Here is a 20,458-nt window from a genome sequence, read left to right on the forward strand (position 1 = left end):
TTTTTTTTTTTTTTTTTTTTTTTTTTTTTTTTTTTTTTTTTTTTTTTTTGGGATTGTTTTCAGCTAAATGCTTCCTGGTGGAGGCATAGTTGTAGAAAATTCTTTGGTAATATCCCTTTACCCCTGATTCTTTTGGATTGATAGGCGATTTGTAAGTAGTTCCTTGGGCGGGGGCTCTCTCATCCCCCAGTCCTTAGGTTGTTGGCCTTTGCCCTCTTGTGATAATATATCTCGTTGTTTCTTTTCCAAAAAAGAAAAAAAAAGCGATAATGACTTACACCATCAACACACGCTAGGCCATAAGATGATGTAGCATTATGAATTATTCAACAGAAAAAATAAATGGTTCCAAAATGAAAATGTTCGAAAAGAAGTATATTCGTTATCAGGATGATAATACCTTGCTGTGTTCTAAGCTCATTTCCAGATGACTAACTTTATCACACATCAGGTCATTGCGATCTCTTTGACGGTTCAACTCGATTAATAGATCTGCCATCTCCTTTTCCATTCGCCTATTATCCTTCTCTAGCAACTGAAATAAACATCACCAGAACAAGATTCTCAACACAGGAACTAAAGAAAGCCCTTGAAGTATCAAAGAATTCTAAAGCCATATTGTAAATGAAATACTGGTAGCAAAGAAGTAACTCAGAAAGAGGAGAGATGGCTACCTCAGACCTTGTAATTAAACTATTTTCTGCTTCGGCAAGGGAGGCTTGACAGTCTCTCAGCTCTTTTTCCAGCTTATATTTCTCATTTTCTCTGAACTTTTGCTGCCTATCAACTTCTGCAGTGAGATTGTCTACTTGAATTTCAAGCTTTCGGCATAAACTCTCATAATCATATTCTTCTTTAAGTTTTATCATGTTCACAATCTTCATTGCCTGATAAAAAAAATTAGCAGCCTATTAATGTCCTGAAATAAAATATGCAAACGAAGCAAAATATGCTGATTCATGATTAGGATGGTAGCAGATGTAATACACTTTCAGTCATTTAGGAAATGAATGCCTAGGTAACATATGCCAACTGAAATTCTATAGAATTTGAAGATTCTAAAAGATAACCATAAACCCAATTATACAAAGATGCTTCCGGTGTGGCTGCTTTTGTTATTTTCTTGAATCCATTCTGACCTGCTTTTTATCTTCATTAATGAAATAGTCTCTGCTTTTATTTTTAAGAAAAATATATGATATCAATTACAATGACACTATAGTATTCTTGGTTTGAGGGGAGATTATAATAACAGAGTCTTGTCTGAGTCTTAAACCTAGAGGTCGTCTTTTTCATCTTAATTTTTACACACCATGTCCACTCGTTGGCAGAATATAGATGTTTGCAGCACCCAAATGAGACTTTCGGTGCAACTCTGAGATAGTTTTGTTCAAGGAAATTTTCTTCACTTAAGTATCGTGGCTAACTGTGAGCTTCATTCCACTACTTAAAGATATGAAGTCATCAGCACTTCACAGATATCAACAAATACAATTTTGTATACCCCACACATCCAGACTTTAGCACCATAATTTTATCACGGAGGAAAAAAATGAGAGCTTATGTTATCCAATTCAATAGAAAGAAGGAACAAGCTCTGTGGTATGATTCCTTATAAAAGGTTTTAAAAACACGGATGATTATAGTATGGGGATGAAACAGAAGATACAATAAAACATCCAACTCACCCGTTGTCCAAACATTATTGTGCTAGCAGTTTCTGCATGGTATCTTGAAGACGGTCCAATTGTTATAATGAGAGAAGTCCTAGCAGAACCTAACAGATTTAAAACTGTCATTAGTTCATAAGCAAATTAAGAGAATGTCTGAGGACATAACATAAACAAAGAAAGGTCTCACTTTTCATAAGGCTGCCTGCTTATAAATAACCAGCAATAAAACATTGTGTCAAACTTCTAATTCTTTGAAAAAAATATAAAATAGCCAAGGACGTATACCAATCAACACATATGGTTTGACCGACTGATCTACTTGTCAATGTAATAAGCAAATTTAAATTGAGAATATTTTAACATCATGAAACAATAAAAGACATGATGAGAGAGGAACAGAAACTCTATATGGTCACCGATGCTTGACATTGGAGGTATATATTCTTTAATAGAACTTGTCATGGGAGAATCAGAGAAAATAAGATTTCCAGAGTCAAACCTCCAAATGAATCACGAAGAAGTCTTGTAAGCTTAGAATCTCTGGTGGGTATATGAGTGTTGTTTTCCGCCAATGCATTGATACATTTTCCGAGAGAAGTAAGGGAAAGATTAATAAATTTTGCCTCTTCAAGTAAATGACCTTCACTTCCTGCAATGTAAAGTACAAGTAAAGGACAAGTTAAGCAAGTTGTTCGTGCGACAGTTTTACCAAAAAAAAAACAAAGATAAAACATTAAAAGAAACGGAGAAAAGGGATGGGTGGTAGTGGCCATAAGAAAAAAAAAACAAACCAGATTTATTTATTCTTTCTGATCCTGCTAGATCCACGATCAGCAACTTGCTTTTCCGGATCATTGGTACGCCATTACCACCCAGAATATCAACTGCATTGTCATTTCCATGGGAAGCAGTCATATCTTCAATTCTTTTGCTGATAGCCCTTCGTACATAAACCTATGAAGCACAAACTAATAAATAATATATACTATTTACAAATTTAAAAACCATTGATGAATATTAAAGTCTAACTGAATACCAACCATGAGAATTGCGTGGCTTCGTGAACTTTCTGTATTCAGTTTTGTATTGGCTGCATGACGATTAGACTCACCAATCTCTAATAATTGTAAAAAGTGATCTATATCTTGAATTTTGACGACAGTAACACCAGGAGCTGATACTTCTCCAGTTTTGGGATCTTCATTAATAGGGATGTTGACCTTTTCAGGAGCTAGCAAATCTTGAATAGATTCCATATACAACTGAGAACAAATAGAGCACAGTAAATTCTGATTTCCCACATACATTAGAAAACTTGTAGAGATTCTCACTCCTCCGGAAAAAAAATCTTTAGTAGTCCAAAGAAAAGTTATTGAGCATGCCAACGGCAACATTCTTGTGACCGAAATGTATAAGATACAGAGATTCAGGCTTGTTCACAGAAACTAGATTTTGGATTTTCTTCCTTTTTGATTTCAGTTCGTCGGCAAATAACCAAAAAAAATAATAGTGGAGAAAAAAAACTCAACTTGCAGACTTCTCTTTTAAGCAAATAATTAGGCTGACGTATTTGATTTCAAATTTTTATTTTTTATAAGATTGAAAATTTTAGAGATTTACTTAAAAGAGCGTAAATAGATTATGTTGCACCATTAACCAAGCTCGAAATATTCATATGAAGATAAAGAGTTGGAATATGAAGAGCAGACAAGACAGGAGGCCAACTTCAACCTAGCATAAATCTATATTTTGCTGCTCAAATTTGTGGAATTCACCAACCCAATAATATCAGCTTTTTATATATTCTTCCAGCATTTTACAGCTTTCCAGTCTTACCTAAACAATTTTAAATGATCAAGATCGATCCTAAATTAACCAACTAAAAGTAGAACGATAAAGCAAGTTCAAGAAAATAAAAACTGCATCAATCTATTAAGTAATTGGCTGCAAAAATCTACTGACACTAAAGTTTCCACTGTTCAAAGTGAAGTACTCAGAAACAAAACAATCAGAAAGATTCACAAAAAGTAGTATGAGAATTACCATTCATAAAGGCACACGTGGATAGTACCTGCAAATAGGAAATCTCCACGCTGTCCGAAGTAGGAGATACATTGGCAATGATGTCTTCCAAAGCTCTAACCATGATACCACGTTCAGAAGCATCTTCTTTACCCATCCTTCCAAGTGTGTAAGTCTTACCAGTACCTGTTTGACCGTAAGCCATAATTGTGCCATTATATCCATTTAGCACGCTCTGCAAAAAGTACATCAAACTTATTAATATAGATATTAACTAGCATAGTCTGTAAAGACTAAAAAGATGAAATAATAGTTATCTATACAATAAGAAGAACCACCAGATAGGGGAAGCAAACTAAAAAATGTCTATGAAAATTAAGATCACACATGCACATACACAACCTTTGATCCACAACACATATCAAACATGAAATTTGAGGAATTATCAATGATTTCGCTTTTCAGTCACTAACCTCAACAACAGGTTTTGCTACCACTTCATATACACGCTTTTGAGAAGAAGATTCCGTAAAAACTTCATCAAAACGATATGACTCAGAACTCCAGTTGTTTTTTTTCAATTTCAACCGTTTCAGCTACATGGTAAAATAAAAAGATACAAAAAGAAGAAGATCGTTATGAGCACAGCTCCCACAAAAGAAAAGTAAGAACAAGACTTGGAAGCACATTAGTAACTCGTGCCTAATGATGAATTGATAGGCTGTTGATATTATACTAGAGATATAAATCTTAAATATTTTTTATCCAACACATGAACCATGTCAAAAAGCAGAAACTCCAACTTATTGATGAATATATAAGATTTTCATGATATAATTTTGTAATTATGTTGAAAATTACCTCTGGCTGTAATTCAACACAATCAGCAAAATCTGCATCTGAAAGGAGATCCTCAGCATTTCTAGGTCGAACTCTAACAGCCACTCTCACCCGCTGAGAATCTATCAAAAGATTCACGGGCAAAAAACATCAAATCTTGATCCTTATACCAAGAAGATATGCTAGCTTCGCAAATGCAAGAAAATCCTTTTCAAAATTTATTCACCAGAGAAGCTAACCATTTTAGTATATGCAGATGTAATGATCACCCTAAAGATGGATAATTCGAGTATGATGCTTAGATGACTGTCAAAGCAGCCTGGTTTGGATCAGATTTCAAAGGGATGGAAGAAAATTGATATTTAATAAGGAAAATAACACCTCTCATGCTATGTATATATTAAATCATTAAATAGTAAAAATATTTGCCCAAGACTTTAAATCGACAAATATACAATTCAACTACTTCTAGTAAGAATTTATCACTTAACTAAGAAGCAGAAACCTATAGGTATTCATATTGGAATTTACACAGGCCAGGGACTATCTTAAGCATCACTGTTCCGGATAAGGATCATCTCCGTTGAGTTTCTGCGGACTACTATTCACTGTTTTTCCACTAACCGTTTGAATTCCCACCAACACCCAACGGAGTTCACACAAAAACTCTGTTAGTTATCAATCAAATCTCGTCAGAATGACTGAGATAGCAATCATCATATTACGTCAACATTTGATCATTTTAGTCATTAGTCCTTCCAAAATGATCGCATCGGAGAAAATATTCGTCTTTGTATACTTTACAAATTCTTTAAGCGCCTTTCCCTTAATTCAATACCCGGCATGTTAACCCTTCTCGTACTGCGCTCATCACAAGAGAACAGGCATATGCATCGAACAAAGTTTAGTAACAAAAAGAATGTACACAATTACAACTTCGAACTGTGAGTTTAATACGTTCCCGCTTAAGTTCCTTGAACTATCGTATTTATATTATTGGTTCATTTGGTAAACGAGTTTCAGAATGGTAGCAGAGTTCTATAAAGGCAAAAATCCAATTTCGTACAATCCGCTTTTGCCCAGCTGGCAAATATCCTCACACCGCAAAAACAAAACCATGAAGTTTGCAAACTCAGGGTCAAACAGAGATGCGCGAGTTCATACTCATTTAAGAATGTAAACAAATCAGAGAGAAAACACATAATGAGAACAAACAAATCAGACTAACACATTCCAAATGTAACAGAACGCCTAACACGTATTGAACCAATAACAGTCAGAAACAGATCAACACGGCAAGCATCCAAACCGCGCAAGCAAATAAACTAACACAGAGAGATAAAAAGAGACAGATATCAAAACCTTCATCGGCGTCAAACGAATGAGACCTTGAAGTAGAAGTAACTGAGCGTCGAGAAGTAGTAGACGCTTTATTACGAGCAGATGAACTGAAACTCTGTCCATGACCAACACTTTTCGAAGCAGCAATGGGGAAAGCAGAGGAGTTATTATGAGCAGGAGAAAGCGGAACATGATGATGAATACCTTGCCTCTCGGACCTCAATGAAGACCTGAAACCATTACTGCCAATACCACCAATACCACTACCATTCGAAGCCATTTCTCTTCCAAATCAAAGTCTCCGATCAGAGCATGTAGCTCGAAGCTTCAGATGGAATTGAACACCGAGAATCAAACGCACATTTACAGGACGACGACGACTCCATGGCCGAATACCAGAGAAGTTGAGGCCGGCACGTAGAGAATAAGAGAGAGAAGGAGAGAGAAATGGTTCCCGCGTTGGCAAATGGGTAACGTTCGGGGCGGCAGCTTTTATTAATTAAATTAAATTTATAGCTATTTAATTAAATGGGCATTTATTTTAATCCCAAGAGTAACCAATAAAAATGTCACTTATTATTATTATTATTAATTAAACCATCCCTCCTTCTTTTTTAAATAATAATAATAAATAAATAAATGTCAAAACTAAAATTAAAAGTGTATTTTCTTCTTGTCCCTATTTAGTTTGTCTGTTTGTTTGTGATTTTCTTTTCCATTTTTTTTTAAATTGTGAGTTTTTTTTTTAAATATAAAAAAAAAAATGAGCATAAGTCAAAATAAAAATAAATAAATAATTTTTATTTAAAAGGAAAAATATAATAAACAAATTGTCTGTTTTCTTTTGTTTGATTTATAAAGACTTGATTTCAAAATTTATAATTTTATTATTGCTAAAATTTAAAAATATTTTAATTTATTTCACATATTTAAAATATAATTATTTAATCCATATTTTAATATTAATGAATTGATTATATAGGTTTAAGTATGTGTACTAACATGTTACTACGAACGCGGCTATAGACCAAATAAGATAAAAGACCAAATAAGATAAAAGACGAACATTCGGTCTACCATCCAATGATTGTTTTGGAGTTGATAGACTGAAATAAAATAAAATTTAGAATAAAAACATATATTTTGAAAATTTAAGGACAAAAATAATTTTACTGATGGTGCTTATAGCTTGATATACGAGCACGATGTAGACCTACAACAAAACTTTCTAACCTATCAATTTTTATCCCTTGTTCAAAATTATAAATAATTAAAGAAATCACTTATAGCTTGATATACGAGCACGATGTAGACCTACAACAAAACTTTCTAACCTATCAATTTTTACCCCTTGTTCAAAATTATAAATAATGAAAGAAATCACTTTTTTATGATCACGGGAAACCCTTTATGGGAGGACAATAAAGATTTATATTTTCAAATTTATTTTATAACTAATAGAAATACAGAGCGGGGCTGAGTTTTTTCTATTTCAAACCGTATTCACTTACATAATACTGATATAACAACGATTTTAACTACTAACAGGTCTACTTACTCGTTTCGTTTTCAGCCCATGACTTCAAAAGTGATTTTATTGCAAAAATAGTCTGTGATTAATGAAGGACGATCTTTCTCGTGAGGTCTATAGCTCTAAAATAAGATTTATTAATTATGGATTTGAGAGTGAGAGGTCAATAATTGGTGCATCATGTCTCGATGTGGAAATTGTAGGGACCTCAAGAGACATAGGTCTCATGCATAATGTTGTAGGACATTTAAATTTGCAAAGATTTTACAAGGAACTTGAGTATAAAGCATTATAGCACATGCAATGTTTTCCTCACAATGTTTTAAAAAAGGACAATCCCTATTATTGGAAATTATTGTTTGACATTTATTGAAATATTTATGCTCATAACCAACTTCAGATGAATTATTCCTCAATAAGTTAATAAGTTTATTGGAGAGATTTAATGACTTACATAATTCAATACCCTTTTGTTCGACTAAAACCATTCTTGACTTCATCCCATCTTCTTCAGCTTATCACCGGCAGTCTGTTCAAGATTTTAATTGGCAAATAAACACTGCGCTTGTTGCGGGACTTAACCCAACACCTTACGGCACGAACTGACGACAGTCATGCAGCACCTGTGTTCATGTTTCCAAAGGCACCCTTCTCTTTCAAGAGGATTTGCACCATGTTAGCATTTTCGAACTAATATCAAACTAACCTCTTAAATGTAATTTAAATCAAGCATAACTACGTTTGGAATCGAAAATAGTTCAACTAAGGCGTACGTTTTGATCCAAGAAGTCAAAGATTTGAATTCTCGCCCCACTCAACTATCTTCCGTTCATCAAACTGATGATTACCATAGTCATTTCTATTTCTACAGTAACTTTTCAATCTCAGCAAAAACCAGAAAGTAAAAAATGAATAGGGAATCTCGTACCTGTTGGAGTTTGAGTTAATGGATGGTATCAATATCCAGTTGAATAATATCCATTTTGTCAGACTGAAGGACGATTCTGGTGGTACTGTATAACAAGAGAGGCTCTGCTGTCCGTTTGTTTTTTGTTGCTTCATTTTGGTGACAACGGATGGGAATTTTGTAGTCGGTGCAAAGCTGGAATCTGGACAAAAACCATGTTCCCAGATCTTGAGTTATTTCAGATAATACATAGATCTCGATAAAATTGAAGTGTGGGACTGAATAGAGAGTTAAGCTAACAAGGCTAAGATTTAGAGACCGGTTATTGTGAGATCCCACTCTAGGAACGAAGCATTTTTTATAAAAGTACGAAATTTTTTTCCTAATAGACGTTTTAAAAACCTTGAGGCAAATTTCAGGGAAAACCCAAAAAAGACAATATCAACTAGTGTGGGCTTGAGCTGTTACAAATAGTATAAGAGCCAGACATAGGGTGGTGTGCTAGCGAGGACACTGGCCCCAAGCCGTGGGATTTCAAGAAGGGAACAAAAACATTTTTTATAAAGGTATGGAACCCTCTCACTAGCGGACATGTTTTAAAACATTCAAGAGAAGCCCAAAACGAAAAATTCAAAGAGGACAATATTTGTTAACGGTGGGCTTAGGCTGTTAATGGTCCCTCCTTTCTTTTGTGATTTCAAACCAACAGCCGACCGACGTGGTGGGAAAATATCACAGTAATGGGCTAGTACCTTAAATAAGGTCAGATGCTAACCTCTAGACCAGCAGCTTTTACAAGTTCCCGAGCTTCATGGTTCCTTCCTTCATGTACCAACAAAAGCACAGTAAGTTAGTTAGGAGCTAGTGCATTACAAGCACCGCATGCAGAAAACAGGTATTAGTATATTTTCCTTCCCAGATTGCTGCATAGCATCAACAAAAATAGAGTAGAACTCAAATATCAACAACATTCAAGTTACAAACCAAGAAACTTCGAAGGTCTATGCAATCATTACTTCAAGACCAATTAGATCAAAGAAGAAGGAATGAATGATTTGAGAGTGCATAGATATTTAAAAACTAATATGGATGGATAAAGCACCACGGTACATAGATGGGGCCTTAATACATTTGATTGTCGTGGTAGTAACTCCATAGAATCTGGTGTGATATGAATCCAACCACTGGTTCATTGCATGTACCCAAAAGAGCAATTATAAGAAGTAAGACAAAAGAAAATTCAAGAGATTTTTACATTACATATTCAAAGCTAATCAATGCACGGGAAGAAACAAAGATTTTTTAGCCCAAATGTCCTTATAATATTAATATATCAAGTCAGAGAATGATATAAATAACCCAAATATCTTTATAATATTAGTATTTCAAGTCAAGAGGATGATATGAAAAGAAAAAATACTCAGAATCATGACAATAAATACCATTTGACTTTGTAAAGAGCCTGAAGACTTCTTGAACTACCATTTTTTACTATTGATTTATTTTCTTCCATTTTCATTTAATATATTTTAATTCAAAGCCCTTAGTAGTTGAATTACCCATGTTTGGATGATCATTTTGGACTATTTAAAGGCATGTAATATTCAAGTTTGATTGGACTATTTAAAGGCATGTAATATTTTTTGATTATCATTTTGAATTCAAAACCGTGTGTTTCTTGAAACTTTTCGTGTTATATTTCTTTTCCAAATCTTGCTTTAGGTTTGAAGTTAAACTAATTCATTGAATTAGTCTTAATCAAACTAATTCTAGGGTGAGTCGTCTTGAGATCTAAGGATGATCATCATAGATTCAAAGTTTGACGGAGAGTTATTCATCCTTATAACGAGCTCTGAGTTGGAATCATTTTAGCTTTATTTGTGAAAGTTAGCAAAGATCCTAAAAGGACATCTAGCTTTGCAAATCCAATATAACTTATTGCATATTTGAAAAGTTTGTCAATTTGTGAAAGTTTGGGTTTGCAAAGATAGAATTCCTTCGTTTACAAACTTTCACAAATAGAGCTAACTAATGAATGATTCCAACCAAGAACTAGTTAGAAAGAAATAATCTTATATCGAATTTTGAATCTATGATGATCACTCTTAGATCCCAAGACGACTCACTCCCAAATTAGCTTGATCAAAGACTAATTTAATGAATCGGCTTAACTTCAAATCTAAAACAAGATTTGAAAACAAAGATAACACCAAAAAATTTCAAGAAACTGTGTATTCAAAATGATAATCAAACTTGAATATTACATTCCTTTAAATAGGCCAAAATGACCCTCCAAACATAATGGTATTCAACCATGGACTTCGAATTGAAAGCTATTAAATGAATATTGAATAAAATAAAAACTATCACATTTATGACTAATGGTAGTTCACTAACAAAGACAAAAAAGTCTTCCAAACACTTTTCAAAGTAAGGTGGTATTTATTGACGCTCCATATTCTACAATTCTTAGCTTTTTCCATTCATATCATTCTCTTCTTTATTTGATATACTAATATTATAAAGACGGGACTAACCTTTGAAGATATAGTGTAAAGGTTAGGAGCACCTGGAATAGTTGGGTTCATACCATGATATGCAATGGACGCCATCAATTATTGTTGCCTCACTAATTGCTATCAGGTTCTGGTTACTAAAGGCACCATCTATTGCTGCAATGTACCTACAGTTATAGAGGGAAATGTTGGCATTTTCAGAAATCAAACATTCAAAATTTTAAAAGCTAGGAAATGAAACTTATTCTTCTTTAATTGGCATAATTGAAACATCTTTGGATAGTTTTGACAACATTTCCTTCGCAACCTCCTTAAAGTTTATATTGCATGATTGATGTCTTGGTTCATATCAATTTCCTTCCACATAAACCAAACAACAACAAATAACAGAGCACAAACTATCAAACAGAAAAATTGAAAAGTATATATAGACAGTGAAAAAAAGAAGGGTACGCATAAAAGAAGGCTGCGAGATAGAAGAGCTTGAGCATCTATCGACTTTTTCTCTGTTCAATTGATTGGAGCTTCTGTTAATATAGTTGTTGATCGAGGCTATAATTAAGCTCATATATCGCATAACAATGGTGTATAAACCGCTCAGATTGTTCAATATCTCCATTCTATCCATAGGTAGTATGAAGATTGTGCCAAGTAAAATCATCTTTAGAATCAATTTGCACCGACTATATTTGCAAGCTTTGCAATGGTATGATATTCTCCTCAGCTCTCGCTTTGCTTATGGTTTTCGAAAAGACCTCATACCAATAAAGATATATTTCTTACTTGTAAACTCATGATCATCCCCTAAATTAGTGGAGGGAAGACTCCCCACCAACAATCCTCAACCTATCATGTCATCCTATAGCCAAAACCCATTGTCGTACTAAACATTTTTCGAAAAAAGCCCAAATAAAGACGACTAGCCACCACACCAAGCACAAAACAGAAACAAGTAAAGAGTAAATAGCAAGCACAAAAGAATGCTGTGGAACAGAACACGCCGATCTGCTATAAGCCACAATTAGCTTTTCGCCTAAACAACCATCGGAAGATTGGTAGATACACTTAAAAAAGTCATCAAGAGTGAGAAGCACAAACCTCCAGCGGCAGCAAGAACTTTACGAGACGTTGTAACGAATCGCTAATATTCTCATTCTAAAACCTTCGCGCAGCCTTCGAATGCTTGGGGGGCTCAGGTACGCGTTTATCAGCAGAATTCTTCTTCTTCTTCTTCTCGGGCTTGGTTTCATCCTCCGACATGGATTGAAGAAATCGTGTAGGCGAATGCTATTGATGCTTGAGAGTGCCATCTCCGCCGCGAACTATCCAAAGAATGATGAGCTGACCGCCGGTGTTTCGATCAATGAACTGAAAAGGATCTTCAACTTCGAATTTGGGCTTCGAGTTTGGGGGCGCGAATGTGATGTTCAACTCCGACGAAGATGAAGAGGAGGCGTTGGGAGCGGAACTGGAGCGAGAGAGAACAGGCGCTGCGAGGAATGGCGCGAACGAGGTTTGAGGATAAACGAAGGTTTTGAGAGATGATGTGAGTAAACTATTTCTATTTATATATTGATGTTAATATTATTTTTTAAATTTTAAACTATTTTTTAAACGTTAATATCGATATATTAACCGTAATTTTTTTAAAATAAAGGTCGGAGATGTTAATAATATTAAATATTTTTAATTATAATATTAATGATAACAATAATTTTTTAAAATAAAGGTGAAAGGTATTAATATTATTTAGTAATTTAAGGATATTTTTAAAATATAATATTAACAATAAAAATATGTTTTAATATTTTAAAATAATTAAGTGTATTAATTTTTTTAATTAAAAGTTTAAGAGTAGTAAAAATATTTTTTTAAGATTATTTTAAAAAATTTTGAGGAAATTATTATAATTTTGAAAAGTTTGAACCCTAATTCGTTGGTTCTTACTAAGAAAGGCCCAAAACATTGGGCTCGCGAGGCCCAAAAACATTTCTCCCGGACGCGTGGGTTAAACGCGCGCTTTTTTCCATGGAGTTAGAATCCGATGAATCAATCAGAGTTCGCGCAGGCAGCATTGGTTTCTTGTTGAATTCTGAGTAATGGAAAAAAAGGGCGAAGTAGGCGTCGTTGTGTGTTGAATCCAGGGCTGTATTCTTTCATTTCTGCTGAATTGATCGTTAACCGCTGAGAGAATACTGCTCCAATCGTTCTCATTTCAGAATCTGCGATTTTCGAGTGAGTTCATTCAACAATTTGAAATTACTGTCTGTTTCTTAATCATTGTAAATGGAAAACTCCGAGGAAGTAGGGAAAAATACGATAAGAACGAGCTCCGAGGAGGAGGAGGAGGAGGTAGAGCGTGAACCTTCCAATTTTGAAAATGGCGATGAAGAAGACGAGGAAGTTGAAGATGAGGAAGAAGACGAGGAAGATGAGGATGATGAGGATGACGATGAGGAGGAACCGCCGCGGAGGAAGCCTATTTTGGATGCTTCTAGGTTGATTGCTCAGAGGTCTAAGTTAGAGAATCTGGTTGAGCGAATGAGGAAGGAGAAGGTCAGACTTCGGGTTCATGATATTTTGATCAAGGGAAACTCGAAGACCAAGGATTCTCTAATCGAGGCCGAAGTGGAGGCTATTAAGAATGCCTCAACTATGCAAGAATTGCTGGAGGCCGCGGGCGTAGCCAATGCCAATCTCCAGAGGCTCGAGATCTTCGACTCTGTCAAGATTACTCTTGATTCAGGCCCGCCGGAACTCCCTGGTACCGCAAATGTTGTTATCGAGGTTGTGGAGGCGGGCAACCCTCTCTCCGGCGAATGCGGTGCTTACACAAAACCTGCGGTAAGATTTTGTTCTGTATGTATATATGTAGATATTCGTGTCTAATGCGTTAATCAGTGGCTTGTTGTTTGATAAGATATTACCGAAGGAGGAAGAAAAGACCTGCATTGATATAGTTGTCTACCCCTCTAAATCTAAACGGTTTGATATCTTTTATGTGGCTTGTGCTTGTCGTGGTTCCCTTTTCAGATATGCAAATTGTATACCCTAACATATGTCAGAAGTGATTTGCTGCAAACTAGAATCTAAAAGTGAGCTTCCCAGGTAGTAAACAATGTTTGATCGTATGCTCCCTGTATTTTGTACCTTGTATACTATCTGGGCATAAAACTCATTAGAACTGTTCTGGAGCATGAAGGTCGTTAAATTGGTGATCTTACACTCATTTCTTGCCTTAAGAATGGTTGTTTGTTCGAGTCATTATTCAGTATATGAGTATGAGAGTGAAGTGAACTATGTAGTGTCTTGAATTAAAGTAGATTGGAAGGAGGGTCATACTGTTGTCCGTGTGTAACCAAAGCACACTTCTCTGTCACTAGTTATGTGAAATCAAGATTTTTTTTCCCCACTTTTATCATTGTTTTCAGAAACTTTACTCATGGCACCAAACCTCGTTACTATGGATATCGAACTTTTTAATGCTTATTACGTAACAATTAGGAACTCTGAGTCCTTTAACTCTGGTTATTTTTTGATGTGATCTCACTGTTCAGAACCAGACTATTGTTCCCTTAGATAATTTTTTTTTTTTTTTTTGTATAATTGGAATTCGTGTGAACTATTTGGCTTGCTACCTCTAGTGGGAAGTTTGAAGTGGTATAATGCTTTTGTAGGCTCGTTCGTGGACTTTTGAAGGTTCTGTTAAGTATAAAAATTGGCTTGGATATGGGGATTTATGGGATGGCTCTTTGGCCTACGGTCCTAATCAAACATCTGAGGTGAGTGCCGGTGTTTATTTACCTAGGCTGAAGCGATTGATGACTCCTTTGGTGGCACGACTATCCCTACTTTCCCAAGATTGGATGGAGTTTTCATCTTACAAAGAGCGGTCTTTAGGTCTTTCTCTTGGTTTATATTCTACTAAGTATCATGATTTGGGATACAACCTTGGATGGCGTACCATAACTGACCCTTCACAGATGGCATCTAATTCAATAAGGAGACAACTTGGAAATAGTTTACTTTCTTCCCTAAAATATACTTTTAAGGTTGACAAGAGGAATTCAGCAGTGAGGCCAACTCGAGGATATGCTTTTGTTTCTACTAGTCAAATTGGTGGCCTTGCACCTGATCACCGGAGCTTGCGATTTGTCCGCCAGGTTTTCTTCTTGTCTTCTTGTGTCTCTTGTAACAACAAAAGATTTGCGCATGTAGTTAAACAGTTTGTTGTTGGACATTCATAGTTGTACCATGCAATACTTGCTTCGTTCAATGTTGAGGAAAACTCTGTTTCCAACGTTTAACAGGAATTTGATCTACGGTATGCCATTCCTTTCGGCTTTGATCGTGCTGCCATGAACTTTGGAGTCTCTGCCGGCGTTGTCCTTCCTTGGGGAAATGGATTCTTGAACAAGCCATCATCCCTTCCAGAACGCTTTTTCTTAGGTGGTGATTTCTCTCCAGTATGCACCATTGGAGGCCCCACAACTGTGTGGGGATTTAAAACGCGTGGAATGGGACCAACTGAGCCAAGGCGGGAAGTGAGAGACGAAAATAAGGGTGAAGACAATGATGCTCTTGGAAGGGATTTTGTTGGAGGGGATCTTGCAGTCACTGCTTTTGCTGATCTCTCATTTGACCTCCCACTTCGCTGGTTAAGAGAACATGGAATCCACGGACACATCTTTGCTGGTGCGGGGAACCTTGCTAAGTTGACAGAGAATGAGTTTCGTAGTTTCTCTTTTCAGAAGTTCAGGGAAACATTCCGTACCTCTGTGGGAGTTGGGATTGTGGTTCCAACAAGACTCTTCCGCCTAGAGGTCAGTCGTAATCTCTGATTCGTGTGTTTTTTTTGTTTTGGTGCCTAATTTATTGGTCTGGGTTTGATCTCTGTTTTTGTGTATAAAGAAAAGGCGTGGTCCCTATGGATCCTATGTAATGTCATGCTTGCTGTTTCCACCGTATTGTTTTCTTTTGAACAGAAAAAGGGGACAACACCTGCTGTATATTGCTTCTCGATCTTTTATGTACTTACTACTTATTCTAGTTTGGTTCTATGAACAGGGGAACTTCTACTACATATTGAAGCAACAAGAGCATGATCGTGGAAAAACTGGCTTTCGATTTAGCATTTCTGCTCCATCATAAACATTTAATTTTGACGAGATTTCATGTCCAGGAATTACAGAGTAAGGCGGAAGTTAATTTCTTTCTGGCAATTTGTTTCATTTGCTTCTTGACAGCTGCCCTTTCTTAGTTATCAATTTGAACTGGTTGAAAAAACTTCCTTTTACACGTCCAGGGAAGTGACAAAAAAAGGAAAAAGAAAGTTTTGCTTCAACCATGGAGAATGGAGAATAATTTGATTTGTGATGCTGTATTTGAACAGGTTACGGAAATTTCCCCTCAATATTGGTTTCATTATAACCCAAATGGGCGGATAATTTTCTTCCTCCATCAATGAAATGAGACTTTTTCATTTCATAGCTTATATGGTTTATGATTCTCTGTCTCTCCACAATATGTTTTGTGCTCATCTTATCAATTTTGTTTTGAATAGAATCTCTTCATGCCTGCATTGTTTTCCACCCCTTCTAAATAGTCCTGAAAGTTTTGTTATTCTAGAATACCTGAAATGCTTAAATCCTTTTTCCATCTGGAATTTGGTTTGTGATTCTATTAGATTATCAAGTCCACCTCTAGCGCAGATATTGTCTTCTTTCCCTTTCGGACTCCCCTCAAGGTTTTCAAAACACATCTATTAGGGAGAGGTTTTCATATCCTTACAACAGGTCTACTAGTGATTTTTTTCCAAAACTTTCTAGACATTTTTTTATGCACTTGCTTGACAGAAGGCTTTCTCCTCTGCCTCTCTTGTCCATTCTTCCTGGAAATCTTGGATTCTGTCAATGATTGAAGTGAATCCACGCTTATAGGCGGAGACCGAATGGAAACTTCTGTACATACGGTTGTATGTAAACTTTTTCTTATTACCTTCCTTCATTGTTTGCCAAAAAATAAGTATTTATTAACGGTGTGATATCATTGAATGATATGTCGAATACCAAATGGACAAAATATTTACTGTCAGTATTATTTTTTTTAGACATAATAGTGTTCTATGCAGGAGGATTTCAGAACAAGGAGGAATATGAGAAAATTGGGAGATTTCATTGGAGTTCAAGTTGCAGTTTCTGATAATGGAAACATTTTTTTCCGGAGTACGTTTCAATTTCAATAGTCCCAAAGAATGATGAGTTGTTCTTATAGATTACATTCAAAATTCACACACTAATACTTGAAGAATAGATTTCCTACTCACCAGAAGATGGTTAATGGCGTGAAGATGAGAGACATACATATGAGATGGTCGTGGGAGGTGACACTATGCTGAAATGATCAATGAAGAAAACCTTGATCAACAAAAGTAACGTTAATAAACTGATTTAGAAAGAAGTCATATTTTGATGTCATCGGACGATTTCAAGCCATAGTTGAGGGGTGACGATACATATATTGATTGCTCGTAGTCTGTTGTATGTTTTTCACACTTTTAAAAAACACATTTAAAACGTTGTACTAAATTGCACAAATAATTTTTTTTTTAAAAAAAAACTATTACTTTATTGCTGGATTATGAATAGTACTCATGCCTAGTTGATCTCCCGGCCTCAAAGAGATGTAGAACTTTTTTCTTTTTTTTTTCATGATTTTCTTAAACTTAGCTATTTGTTTGAACACTAGACTACTACTAGAAAGATGAGACTACGACTATTCACATTAGTGAAGCGGCTGAGTGCATAAGGGAAATGCATGTTTGTGAGACCTTAGTCGGAATGCATAGGAAAGTCAACCTTCGAGCATAGAAGGTAGACAATCTAACCTTACACTAACCAACATTAGAAACAACTAAAAACGTAATAATTATCAATCACATGTACCCATCAGCGACCATGCAATTTCCTCTCAAAGAAATTGGGTCGCTAATCTTTGACATACGGAGAAGGATAGGGGACATAATTTAGCTTCAAAGTTGGGAGACAATCAACCAAGTTTCATTTGGACCAAAACTTAAGAAAGTAGAGGAAAATAGTTTGTAGCATTAATTTTGTAATTATGAGTCTAGTATATGCTTCGTTTAACATAGTCGTGAGCGTTCGAGTCACTTTGCACATAAATTGACTATTTAACAGATAGGATAGACTCGTTTAAATCAATTTGTACATATTTCAAAGAAGAAAAAAACATGTACCTCACCTCATCATTTTTCTAACCACTTTTTAAAAACTACAATTCCTTTAATCTAGGTTGACATGCCTATCTTTTTTAAGCAAAGCTCTTTAACTTTTCAAATATTTTGAATTTCAAAGTTCCATATTCTTCTTATGCTTGATTATACGGCGCTCCCCACTAAAGCAAAGCCTCCACCTATTTATCATCACTTAAGACTTCCAAAAAGGTTCAAGCATTCGGCCACCCCTGATGTTTAAACAAACACTAAATATGAATTATGGGCAGAGCTCTGAATTGAAAACAGGACCATGAACTCAGTAGTTTCACTCTGGTCCTTCTATTAAGAATGAAAAAATAGGTAAACTTTAGATCAAGATCACAAAAAGTAACCAAATTACCAATAATTTTTATAACTGGAAATTCTTAAAAGTTCATACAAAATGGACAGCAAAATGAGAATGTGATTTTCAAAATAATAAATAAAACAATCTTGAGTAACTTATTCTTTTGGTATGTGTTAGGCTGCACTATGTCAGCCTAGGGCAATCACAAGTTAAAAGGCAAGATGCAAAGCATATTTATTTTGCACCTGATGAAGAGTTTATTATAGTGGAGGGCTGAGTTTTCCTGAAAACTTTCTGCTTGGTTGGTTGGTTGGTTGGGTGGGTGGGTGTTTGAAAACCTTGAATTCAGACAAGCAAAATCATGATCATGAACATGTATGAACTGAAATATTTTAACAAACACAAAGCATTGAAGGTACTCACTAACTGTGCTTTCCATCGTGGAAGTGGGCATTCTTTGAAGACTTGAAAGTTTCTAAAAACTGCTTGGCCTTCTGTAGTTCTTGCTTCTGTCTTTTCTTATCCCAATTATGTTCATCTGCTAATATCTCGATTACTCGAGGCAATGCGTGATTAGCAGCATCCGTATCAAGGAAAGCGAGCCGTGATCTTCTGGCAATGAAATCTACTGCAGATTCACAATACTCATGCCTCGCACAGTATGCAACCTCAGCCTCCAAGAAGGGGTAGCCATGGGCTAACCGCTTACCCAAATTCTCATTCTATCATTAAAAAAATTGATTTAGTCCTTGATAGTTTATTGCACAAACAAGATTAAAAAGGGTCTCTACAAACCAAAGGTTAGTAAGATTCTGTCCGATAAACAAGACGTTTTTTGGTTTTTGAAAATTGTGTTTGTTTTCACCCAATTTTTTTACCACAGTTTTCATCTTTTCTAGGAAAAGATTTGAATTCTTAGCTAAATTCTAAACAGAAATAAATCTTTAAAAACTACTATTTTTTTTTTAGTTTTCATAACTTTGCTCGATAACAAAACAAAGAAACCAATAAGTTGATGTAGGGTTTATAAACTTAGATTTCAAGAACTAAAAATAAACAACGAAATCGTTATCAAACAAAGCCTACGTTACTAAAATTGAATTTGCTTTCGGTCTGACTCCAATGCACAGCTAATTCCCTTCCCCAAATAAGTTAGTTGGATTAATATTTAGTTCAAAAAATGACTTAAGTCTGAATTTTCCAAATCACCTTGGCAGACTTTGCTCATGATGCCTATGAAAAATTAAAGATTCAACTATTTTTTTCTCCAGATTTTTTGAGGCGAAACCAAGACTTTCAAATAAATTGGCGAGAAGTTGCATAAGAAGTTGGGAAAAAAGAAGGTAAGAAGAAAGAGTAAACCATTAAAAGGAGAAGATTAATTAGACCTCACTCCCCACATCCCAATTTCTTGACTTATCTATAAGAGTCTCGGCATTCCTTGGTACCACACTCCCCACAAGACACACCTGTAGCTGCGCAGGACCAAATCGAGCCTTAGGATCGGAAGACAGCAAAGGAGCTGCTTTTACAACGATTACACTAGCTTGGGGGAAGGGAGAACATGGAGTTCCTTTCTTTAAACACGTCTCCTTCTCCAAGGGACCAAACTAAAACTTGTACCCTTTTTGGCACTTTCTTCCTCCAAAAATCTATAAGAACTGCTCAAGGAAACACCATCACCATTTCCTTTGGCGTTTAGGAAGGAGAAGAAAGATTGAGGTAAAACAAGGCCTTTTGAATCAAACTCCACCATGTCTAAACCCTTTGGTCAGAACCGAACACCTTCAAGAAGGTTAGAAATCTCAATCCAAGTGAATACTAGATTCCTGCTATATCAGGCAATCCTTAACCAATACAGATACTGAACACCGAAGTTTCTCCGTTGAGGTTGTGATATTGGCCATTTATCTGACCAGAAAGAGATTGAGGATTCATTACCAACTTTAATCTTCAACACTTCTTTATTTTCAGATTAAGAAATAATGTTCCTAGGGCTTGCTACAGAGCTATTATAGTGAGCCCCCCCCCCCCCCCCCCCCCCCCCC

The 20,458-nt window shown here is 35.6% G+C and overlaps 3 protein-coding genes and 1 long non-coding RNA gene across 8 annotated transcripts in view; 1 reads left to right on the forward strand and 3 right to left on the reverse strand.

Moving 5' to 3' along the window:
* Positions 1 to 6,360, reverse strand: part of LOC111445298 (kinesin-like protein KIN-UC) — a 12,236-nt gene extending 5,876 nt beyond the window's left edge. Inside the window, exons 1-10 of the mRNA XM_023083592.1 lie at positions 5,898 to 6,360; positions 4,557 to 4,657; positions 4,169 to 4,291; positions 3,745 to 3,930; positions 2,714 to 2,935; positions 2,465 to 2,627; positions 2,173 to 2,322; positions 1,689 to 1,777; positions 675 to 887; positions 401 to 535 (exon numbers count right to left, since the gene is read on the reverse strand). Coding sequence (XP_022939360.1) covers positions 401 to 535; positions 675 to 887; positions 1,689 to 1,777; positions 2,173 to 2,322; positions 2,465 to 2,627; positions 2,714 to 2,935; positions 3,745 to 3,930; positions 4,169 to 4,291; positions 4,557 to 4,657; positions 5,898 to 6,156 — 1,641 coding nt within the window. The 5' untranslated portion in view covers positions 6,157 to 6,360. The remainder of the gene's footprint in view (positions 1 to 400; positions 536 to 674; positions 888 to 1,688; positions 1,778 to 2,172; positions 2,323 to 2,464; positions 2,628 to 2,713; positions 2,936 to 3,744; positions 3,931 to 4,168; positions 4,292 to 4,556; positions 4,658 to 5,897) is intronic.
* A 1,396-nt stretch (positions 6,361 to 7,756) lies between these two features.
* LOC111445299 lies at positions 7,757 to 12,350 on the reverse strand. 3 transcript variants are annotated; one of them, XR_002710812.1, is made up of 5 exons: positions 11,929 to 12,350; positions 10,905 to 10,997; positions 9,090 to 9,136; positions 8,336 to 8,516; positions 7,757 to 8,060 (listed from the first exon to the last, which is right to left on the reverse strand). It is a non-coding gene; the product is annotated as an uncharacterized LOC111445299 (long non-coding RNA). The 3 variants fall into 3 exon arrangements; XR_002710810.1 differs by lacking the exon at positions 7,757 to 8,060 and having other exon boundaries at positions 8,067 to 8,516; XR_002710811.1 differs by lacking the exons at positions 7,757 to 8,060; positions 10,905 to 10,997 and having other exon boundaries at positions 8,068 to 8,516.
* Positions 12,351 to 12,875: 525 nt separating this feature from the next.
* LOC111445341 (sorting and assembly machinery component 50 homolog B-like) lies at positions 12,876 to 16,324 on the forward strand. 2 transcript variants are annotated; one of them, XM_023083657.1, is made up of 5 exons: positions 12,876 to 13,674; positions 14,508 to 14,993; positions 15,141 to 15,653; positions 15,898 to 16,022; positions 16,136 to 16,324. In XM_023083657.1, exons 1-4 carry the CDS (start codon positions 13,117 to 13,119, stop codon positions 15,979 to 15,981), a joined length of 1,641 nt encoding a protein of 546 aa, XP_022939425.1. In that variant the 5' UTR covers positions 12,876 to 13,116; the 3' UTR covers positions 15,982 to 16,022; positions 16,136 to 16,324. The 2 variants fall into 2 exon arrangements, with proteins under 2 accessions (XP_022939425.1, XP_022939424.1); XM_023083656.1 differs by having other exon boundaries at positions 15,898 to 16,324.
* Positions 16,325 to 18,452: 2,128 nt separating this feature from the next.
* Positions 18,453 to 20,458, reverse strand: part of LOC111445631 (glycerol-3-phosphate dehydrogenase SDP6, mitochondrial) — a 6,706-nt gene continuing 4,700 nt past the window's right edge. Inside the window, exons 6-7 of one of the 2 annotated variants that reach the window (XM_023084141.1) lie at positions 18,834 to 19,132; positions 18,453 to 18,748 (exon numbers count right to left, since the gene is read on the reverse strand). In XM_023084141.1, coding sequence (XP_022939909.1) covers position 18,748; positions 18,834 to 19,132 — 300 coding nt within the window. In that variant the 3' untranslated portion in view covers positions 18,453 to 18,747. Of the gene's footprint in view, positions 18,749 to 18,832; positions 19,133 to 20,458 lie in introns of those variants that run through there. The other variant, XM_023084142.1, reaches the window with a different exon arrangement.

The sequence above is a fragment of the Cucurbita moschata genome, unplaced genomic scaffold (genome assembly GCF_002738365.1).
Source record: "Cucurbita moschata cultivar Rifu unplaced genomic scaffold, Cmos_1.0 Cmo_Scf00007, whole genome shotgun sequence".
NCBI classification, from domain to species: Eukaryota; Viridiplantae; Streptophyta; class Magnoliopsida; order Cucurbitales; family Cucurbitaceae; genus Cucurbita; species Cucurbita moschata.

What these genes read in the sequence shown, in the direction of transcription:
- LOC111445341 (XM_023083656.1), top strand. Translation starts at nt 13,117, where the DNA reads ATGGAAAACTCCGAGGAAGTAGGGAAAAATACGATAAGAACGAGCTCC. An exon ending in GCTTGCGATTTGTCCGCCAG is followed by an intron (nt 14,994 to 15,140) that starts GTTTTCTTCTTG and finishes AACGTTTAACAG; the next exon opens with GAATTTGATCTACGGTATGC. An exon ending in CAAGACTCTTCCGCCTAGAG is followed by an intron (nt 15,654 to 15,897) that starts GTCAGTCGTAAT and finishes TTCTATGAACAG; the next exon opens with GGGAACTTCTACTACATATT.